Source organism: Hydra vulgaris, chromosome 06, assembly GCF_038396675.1.
Source record: "Hydra vulgaris chromosome 06, alternate assembly HydraT2T_AEP".
Taxonomy (NCBI): domain Eukaryota; kingdom Metazoa; phylum Cnidaria; class Hydrozoa; order Anthoathecata; family Hydridae; genus Hydra; species Hydra vulgaris.
Window position 1 is genome coordinate 3060001 of NC_088925.1, and position 10000 is coordinate 3070000.

Genomic DNA, 10000 nt, shown 5'->3' on the forward strand with positions numbered 1-10000 from the left:
TTTTTTTTTTAAACAACCGCAATATGATAAATTATTAACTCAATTAACAAAGCAATGTAGAAATATTATTGCAATTAAGCAATGTAAATTTATTATGGAATGATGATTTTGTTAAATTTTTTTTTATGTTACAGAAATAAATTTGATGTATATTTTCTTAATATTTGATATAAACAAATTTCTTTCTTTTCTTGACATTTATGAATTATGAATTAAAGTTTGTTAAATTTTTTTATTATTTCCTAAATTTCTAATTGTGGCATTGCAAATAATGATTTTTTGTTTTTAAAAAGTTACTAACAAATGAAAAATATTACTTATTGCCAAAATAAAAAAGGTAATTAACCAGCGATTTTGTTGTGTCAATCAATGATTATTTAGATTTCCAAGTTTTATTAAAAAATTTATACTGTTGCACTTTTGCTTGCCTCATTAAAAAAAACTGTAACAAACTTTTTAACATCAAAACTTTTGTGCTTTTTTAAAAAATGTCTTTTATCATTTTAACACCTATTTAAATTTTAAAAAAACAAAAAGTCGCTTTACTGAAATTGCTTAAAAAGTTAAATTGCTTGTGTAAAATTAGTGCACATCTATAATGTGCACCTCTTAATGTTTTAAAATAAGGCTTGATAATAAAATAGAATAAATTGCAAAAGAACTCTTATGTTCAAAGTTTGTTTACGAACCTATTTCAAATAGTTTATCATTTGCTTAGAGTTTTTATTAGCACTTAAGATGAAACAGGTTGCTGCACCTTATAGCAGCAGATCGAGATAAAAGTAAATAGTCCTCTGTGGCGGCATTTTTTCTGTTTAATTTTTTTTTTTTTTTTTGTGCGCACATTGTGTGTATTTGTTAAAATATTCAACAAATTTGCTTTAATTTCTTTATAAATAATTTTTTTTTGTCATTATTGTGTCAGTGTTTTTTTTTTTTTTCTAAAACATTTTCATATCGTTGCACAGTGATTGGAAATAAACGTGGCAAAAATCTGAAGAGTTCTGATTATGCAAGGCTGTTGCAAATTGACTATATTTTCATATTCTTGATGTGTTTTTTTTAAGACCACCTGACGTTTAAAAATTTTTTTTTAGCAAAAAAGCGATAATTTTTCACAGCAAATAAAAAAAGATCAATATTTTAAATCAAATGGCATAATTTATAATAAAATTTAAATTATGATTTTTTTGATTTTTTGATTTGGCCATTTGATTTAAAATGACCCTAATTTGTTATATAATAAAGAAAGAAAAAAGTTACAAATATATATTTTATCAAATTTTTAAATAGCCCGCGCATTTGCAGAAGAATTATTTAATGCTTTAAATTAGAATTAATTAATTTTTATTCTTTCTAGGACGAATAAAAAAATGCCATTGCCAATTTATTTGATGTCAAATAAATTGGCAATGGCGTTTTTTTTTTAATTTAAAAACTTTTTTTATTTTCACTAAAACAACCATAAATCTTTTTTTTTTTTTGCAAAGATCACTTTCACATTAATTATAAACAAAGTTTTTTTTTTTACTTTTTTTTTATTTAATATAGTTTTCGAGTTTACCTTGGAAAACAAAAATGTCCGCAGACCAACAGACAGCCGCTACACTTTTATATTATAGTGTGTGTGTATATATATATATATATATATATATATATATATATATATATATATATATATATATATATATATATATATATATATATATATATATATATATATATATTAGGGTACGTCACTTAAAACAAAAATGAGCAAAGAAACTTCTAGCATCAATATTATAGCCAATATATATAATAAATTAAAGTTCAAAAAAAAATTAAAAAATTTTTTTTTTACCTAACGGGGAACTAGTTTTTTTGTTTTTTGTGTCTAACAAATAAATAAATGGTAACATGATTGGCATTGAAAAATTGAAATTATATCAGGGCTGATGATGCCAGAGGATCAGGGGGTCATGTGCCCCCCTCCCTCCCCCTCCTCACATTTCTATGAAGGACTTTTTTTTTTTTTAATTGAGGTTTTGAAATTTTTAGATATAGAGGTCTTTTTTTTTAGTAGTTAATGATTGTGCTTCCCCCATCTTCCCCTAATTTTGAATACCGCGTCATCAGCCCTGTATATTTAGAAATCCAAAATTTTGAAAAGTTGTAGGTTATTTTTTAATAGTTATTTCTACGTTTATTGCATTGTACAGAAGTGTACATTATTATTGTCTATGTTTATTACATTAATACAAAAGTGTACTTTGCGTACAATGTACATGATGCACAATTCTGTACTAATGTACTCTTCTGTATGTACTCTGAAAAGAATACAATACATCACATTCTGAAATATTTTTGTATTTAAAATTGTTTTCATTTATTCATAAATCAATAAAACTGGAAATAACTTTCATATGGTGCATTCATGTACCTCATACATGAATACTCTGTATAAAAGTGCTTTACTTTCGGTTTGGTTGATTTCCAGTTTTGTTAATTGCTAGTATTTATTTAATATTAACTGGAAGAATGAGTGCTCCTAAAATTACTAGATTCAATTTGGATAAAAAAGAATCAAAGTTTTCACTGTATTTGGGTGGAAGTAACGATCTTAATCCTACAGTAATGCCTGTAATTAAAGATATCCTGAGGAAGGGTCTTTTAATACAAGAATGTTTGCTCATTGAAAAAGATATTGACAAGTATGTAATGAAGTCACATTTAAAGATTGCAGAAATATTGTTTATATTTTCTTGTATTCACCAAGCCAACCTTATTCAACCTTTTATTATTATTTATGTTTTTAAGAAGGCTGATTTCTGTAAGAAAACTTAGTGTACAATTAGCAGACTTGGTTCTTCAACAGTGGACAAGATCGAATGCTCTTTTCAAGTTTCCTGTGGTAATAAACAAGATATCTTTGGTACAGAAAATAGAATTAGTTTAGAATAAGTTTAGTGATATTTCTAGAGGAAAAACAGCCCAAAAAATTGTTTCTACCTTGGAAATCAAATTAGATCAATCGCTTGATATTACATCTTGTAAATGTGAAATCACTTTACTTAATGAAAAGTGCTCAAAATTAAATAGTTGTCTTGATTTTGCACATATTTAGTGTAAATCCTAAAAGTGTAAAATGATTCCTAAAAGTGAACTTATTTGGTTAAAAGCTGAAAGAGAAAAAACTGAAGATAATTCAAAGGTGATAAGTGATGATAATTCAAATTGAATAGAAATGGAAGATGAACCTGCTTCAACTGATAACTGGAAACTAAACTTTTTGTCTATGAAAGTTGTTAGAGCTAGGAAAGCAGTAATGACTAAAGCAAAGACATCTGAAGAAATGAAGATGCAAGTACAACCTATCAAAGGTATATTTGCTGATGGCAGAAAAGATTTTACCAGAGTTTTAAAGCACAACCCTGTAACAAAACGATTTTATAAAAAGGGTTTTAAAAGAAGAACATATTAGTGTTACTTCTGAACCTGGTGGTCACTATATTACACATTTTACACCCATAAAGGCAATACCTCCCAATAAGCCTGTTAAACAAACAGCTATTGAACTATTTAATTAGATAATTCCTCGGAGAGTACATAAATCTCTGGAAGTAATAAGAGGAGATTCAATAAGTGCTGTAACTGGTTGAGGAAAAGGTTGATGGAGGTTTATTGACAAATCTTGAACAATTGTTGGGTAGAAAGTGCTACAGTATGGAAAGACTTGACAAATTTGAACCTATTGTGCAGTTGGAACCATTAATCCAGATCCCTGAAAAAAATTCTAAGTTCAATGTCAACAGATTTATTTCTCTGCTATAAACTGATTACATGTTTGACTACAGGCAAGTTGGACCCAAATCTTAAAAAGGCTAAGTGTGGCTTTCCCATAGCATATGGTTTACTACTGGAGAAGCTATTACACTGATAAACAAATAAAATTTTATTGTGGAAATCTTGTTAACTAGGTGGTTTTTTAAGACAAATTAAATATGCTGATTTCAAATATGCAAACCATTTTTCACCATCGCGTCAAGTTGTAAAGATATTTAGGTTCAAATCTTTAGTATTTAAGGTAAAGTCCCTAATGTTGTCGAAAAAAAAGTTATTCAAAAGTATGTCAACCTGGGTCTCAAAAGAAACGTATTTTCATAGAGATTTTAGAAAAGATAAATATTTTTACTTAAAATTTATTAACAAAAAAAATTATGTGAAAAAATGCTAAAGACTTTTAAAAACATTTTAACAAAATGTTTCTCAGCAATAATACAAAAAGTACTTATTTTTATTACAAACAAATACCATTTTTTAAATCTCTATAAAAATACGCTTCTTTTGAGATCCAGGTTGACATACTTTTAAACAACTTTTTTTTCAACAATATTATGGACTTTACCCCAAATACTAAAGATTTGAACCCAAATATCTTTACGACTTGACGTGATGGTGAAAAATGGTTTGCATATTTGAAATCAGCATATTTAATTTGTTTTAAAAAACCACCTAGTTAACAAGATTTTCAAAAAAAAATTTTTATTTGTTTATCAGTGTTATTTTTCTCTATATGAGTGACCATGGCTTTACTGATAATGTGCTAAGAAGATTTCACTTAATTTTAAAATGGGTAGTTCAAGTGTATTTTCACATGTGGTACAAAATAAATGTGAAACACAGTATTGTTAAGGTCCTGGAACACACAGTAACACTGTTAAGACTACTGAGAAGATAGGGAATGAGATCAAATAAATTGTTACTTTATACATAAAAAATGGAGCTTATTTTGCTCATTATGAATCTTTGATTCTTTCCCTTATAGCAAGCTCAGATAAGGAATCTAAGAGGTTTTCCATTAAAACCATCAAAGAGATATGGAAAAGTTCAGAGTATCAAGACACTTGATTCAGGCCAAGGAAGAAGGTCCAATTCAATCTGGGAGCTATATCCATACTATTGTCCCATAAAATTGACATACTAAAATTTATTTTTAAGATGTCAATTTTATGATCTGACATCTTACAAAAAATAAGTTAGATAAAAAACAAATTTGTAAAATTACCGAATTAAAAAAAATTTTTTAAATTTGGTAATTTTACAATCTGATATACGGATTTTTAAGTATTTACAATGACAAAAAACTAGTTACCACCGGTAGGTAAAAAAAACAATTTCAAATTTTTTTTTGAATTTTCATTTATTATATTGGCACTATAATATTGATGGTAGAAGTTTTTTTGCTCATTTTTGTCTCATTTGTTTTAAGTGACATACTCTAATATATATATATATATATATATATATATATATATATATATATATATATATATATATATTTATATATATATATATTTATATAGTTGACAATTTTTATTACTAGTGTCAATCGATGCACTTGATGATCCAATATTTAATAATAAAATATCAGCCAAAAATAAAGAAAATCGTAAGTTTATTAAATTTTTTTTGACAACAATTTTAATTTCAAATACCTGGCAAAGACACAAATACTGTTGCAGCAGCAGGAGGAGTAGTAGTAGTAGTAGTAGTAGTAGTAGTAGTAGTAGTAGTAGTAGTAGTAGTAGTAGTAGTAGTAGTAGTAGTAGTAGTAGTAGTAGTAGTAGTAGTCTTTGGTATATAGTATTGTCTGGATTGTAAAGATTGTGGAAACATCTTTTTAGACATTCTCTGGCAAAGTACAGGTGCTTCATATTTTTATTATTAGTATTCAAATGTTCAAATACATATCATATTGTTTCTATTTCTAAGTTTATATTAAAATTAATAAATTTTTTGTAAAGCGATTGGCATTTTTAACCTAAGAATGTATAACAGTGTTATAGTTTGTTTTTATATTTTATTTGGTAATGTTGTTTCTAATAATGTTGCCCACACAGCTCTTTTTTATTGTTTTTAGTTTTAAACTTAAGGTGTATTTTAAAAAAAAAAACTTTTTTTATTTTGATCTAACTATGTAGATTACCATTCATTGATTTTCTGGCTCTGTTGAGTTGACTGGAGCAGAATTAGTTATGATTCTCTGTTGAGTTGACTGGAACAGAGTTGGTTATGATTCTCTGAATTCTTCATGTTCTCTCAAAAGATTTGAATTAAAAGAAATTATTTAAAATATTGTCATATGTTAGGCATCAGTATTTATAAAAGTTAGAAAGGTGATTGCTTGTGAAAGTGCTTAATTATTAGACATATTAGTAAATTTTTTACCCTGCTAAAAATGTTAGTTCGCCTTCTCAAGGCCAATAAGGCCACTATAGTCAAGGAGGCTACTTTAATTGTGGTTGTAACCCTCTCTCAACTCTATAACTCTGAAATACGAATATTGGCAAACAAGACAGCTGAGCAGAGAAACAAGTTGCAATTGATTATGAAATACTAAGTAAAAGCTTTTCTTTATTTAATGGAATATAAATCAAGTAAGTATTTCAGAATGGAAAAAACCAATAATCTAGGCAAAAGAGCTATTAAACATGGCTTCTCTAGTGTATCTTCAAAGCACTTTTATTTCATGCTAAGTCAATGAGCAAGTAATTATGACTGAAATTGTTTGTTGTTTAGATTGATTGACAATAAATGTCATTTCTTTACACATTAGATAAGCATTAAAGACATAAGTGAGGTTAATGAAGCGGTATTGCAACAGCTGAAATTTGTGTAAAGAAAGCACTAAATAATAAAAAATTGCCTACTTTAGCATATTCTGATATTTTTATTGCTCAAGCTTCAAAGGTGCTTTAGAAACAAAGCAACCAATGATTACAGTCTTGTTCCTAAAGATGCATATGTTTCTAGAAAATATTCTAGATTCAGAAAGAGGGTTTTGTATCAACAAAAGATTACTTTTACAAGAATTCGTTGCAAATTTTACAAGAATTCATTGTTTTGTGTTTGTCCAAATGTTAATAAAAGAATTTAGATGATAGGTTGATTCAAATGTTAGTTACAATTTTTATTTTTTTATTTATTTCTGTTTAACTTGGCATTGACATTGGTGAATATTCTCTTAAGTCAATTCAAATCATTATTAGTTATTTGGTTGATAAAAGTATTTGGTTGATAAAAGGAAACATGAAAAAAAAATTTAAAAAAGAAAAGTTGAAAAAAAATGTTAAAAAAATTTTTTTTTTAAATATTAAAAAAGAAAAGTTAATTACTTTTATAACTTAACTTTAAATTTTGAATTAAAAAAAACTGTTTTCGTTTTATTAATTTAAACTTGTTTTTTTATAACACTCAGGCAAATTGCAAAGGGTAGATTTGAATAGAACTTGAAAATATTACTAAGATAAGAATTCCTTAAAACAACTTAAAATCTGAATAGATTCTGCCAACAAACTTGTTGAAGACATTAAACTATCAAAATTATGTGTGGCAAAAATGTCAACTGATGTGTTCAAAGAAGGCAAACAAAAAGTGGAATATCCAGAGCTGTGTGTTTCATCCCTCTTTTTTTTACCATCGACCCTGTTGGAACCACGTTCTTTAGATTTGAGAGAAAAAAAGTTATCAGTCACTTAGATTGTAGATTATTATTGTTATTATTATTGTTGTTATTATTGTTGTTATTATTGTTATTATTATTGTTATTATTATTGTTATTATTATTGTTGTTATTATTGTTGTTATTATTGTTGTTATTATTGTTATTATTATTGTTATTATTATTGTTATTATTATTGTTATTATTATTGTTGTTATTATTGTTATTATTTTATTGCTGTTATTTTGTATATATATTAAAATATATTTTTCATGATAATTTTTAATTAAGATTACTTTGACAAATAATTACTTATATTTTTTTAATTTGTTAAAAAAAGTTTTTTTCTTTTTTTTTAATATATTTTAACTAAAATAATTCAAAATAGCATTCTTGAAATCATTATTACTGTTTCTAAATTTCACAAATATTTTTTTTAAATGATTAAACTTTAAACTTATAAAGTTTAAATTTTTCCTTTTTTTTTTTTTTTTTTCCTCTACAATAATTAAAACTGTGACAAAAATTTATATAAATTCGTTAAAATAAAACTTATACCAAAATAAAACATTTATGTTTAAAAAATTATAATTTTAAATAAATTTTTTATTAATGTAATTTAAAAGAAATTTTTGACTAACGCTCCGTTTAACGGAGTTTAACGGAGCCTAATGGAGAGATGAGAATACGGCCCCTGGAAAATAAACCAAAATAACTTATTTATAAGATAACACAAATTAAGTTATTTTTTTCCCACAGATAACATATTTTCAATGATGATTATGATATCATTCCAAATCATAGTTATAACATGTGATTGTAATAGTTTGTTTTGTTATTTTAGATGGAGCTGTAACTTATAAAAAGGTAAAATTATATATTTTTTTTCTAATGGTTTGTTATTATTATTAATATTATTGTTATTACTATTTTTTTAAAGTTGTTAAAGTTAATGAATGTATGGTAATGCAAACCTACTTTTACTTTTTATTTTCCCAACATTAACAACCAATATTAAATAATATTACAAATACTAATAATCAATATTAGTATTATTAATATTGATATTTCGTTTTACAAAATATAAAAAGGCTCTGATATGGGTTAGTATTATTTTTTGAAAATTTGAAGATATCACCACAATAATTAAAGGCTGAAGAGCGCATGGTAACAGGATAACAGGTAACAGTACATTGAAGGACAAAGAATAGTGACAATCCTTTCATATGTCTTCGCAAATGGTGGATGTGTTTTACTAACTGTAAAAGATTAAGAATAAAGAAAACTCAAATTAAAAATAAAAAGTAAATAACATTTTCTTATAAATATAATTATTTAATTAACTAATTTAAAGAACACATAAACAAACAAAAAAGAGAGAGAAAAATAAAGAAATAAAGAAAGAAGTGTAAGAAAAAAAACACGAGAGAATTAAAAAAAAAGAACTTCAAATTGAAAAAAACAGAACATTTATTAAAGGAAAAAAGAAAAAGAAAGACTAAACAAAAAATAAAGTAAACAAATAAGAAAGAAAGACTCGTAAAGAAGGAAAAAAGTTAGCAAGTTAAGAAGAAATAAAGAAAGTAAAAGTAAAAGAACCACTAGAAGATTGGTTAAGAAATAAAAGATTGTTTTTATAATTTTAGACCTTTTTTTTTTTTACATTTTAAATTGTAGTCATTTGTTTGTCTGTTTTTTTTTTTTTAATTCATACTAATTTTATTACTGTTTATTTTTCTCATTATATTATTTATTCATAGTTAATTTTATTCATTTTATTTAAAATCTATTACTTATATATATCTTTTGTTATTATTATTAAATATTTATTATCATATATTTTTTATAATTATTATTCCATATTTATTATTATATATTTTTTAATTATTGATTTATATTACGGTTGATTTTTATTACTATTGATTTATATTACTATTGATTTTTATTACTTTAGTTTTAATATTATTATTTTATCATTCTTTCTTTATAATTTAACAATATTATAATTTATTGTTTATTCATTGACAGATAATCTACTATTATATTATTAACTACTATATTATTTAATTGTTATTATATATATATATATATATATATATATATATATATATATATATATATATATATATATATATATATATAATCTATGTTAGTTAGTTGAATATTGTTATATGTTATTTACCTATTTGTTATTATACCTAATATTTTATTATTTATTATTAATAAATTATTGCTAAATATCTAATTAATTTAAAATAATTAAACTATTATAAACATTATTTATAATAATATTAGCTTTAATTTTCTTATCATTAAAGCATTGATTTAAATTGATCGAAATTGCATTAATTTAATATTACTTTTATTTTATTGACTTTATCTTATTATCTTAATTGCTTGGTATTAATATTTATCAGGGATGCGGAGTCGCAAAAAGGACTCTGGATTTGAAAATTACAAAAAGATTACTTTTTTCTAATTTTTGGTATCCAGGAGCTTTAAAAATATAAAAAAGTTTAT

At 24.4% G+C, this 10000-nt stretch overlaps 1 protein-coding gene across 7 annotated transcripts in view; it reads left to right on the forward strand.

Annotated features, from left to right (window-relative positions):
* Window positions 1–10000, forward strand: part of LOC100207358 (uncharacterized) — a 48553-nt gene that overhangs the window by 31447 nt on the left and 7106 nt on the right. For all 7 annotated transcript variants that reach the window (XM_065798987.1, XM_065798991.1, XM_065798988.1 and 4 more), the window contains 2 exons: window positions 5363–5428; window positions 8325–8347. In XM_065798987.1, the coding sequence (XP_065655059.1) occupies window positions 5363–5428; window positions 8325–8347 (89 nt within the window). The remainder of the gene's footprint in view (window positions 1–5362; window positions 5429–8324; window positions 8348–10000) is intronic.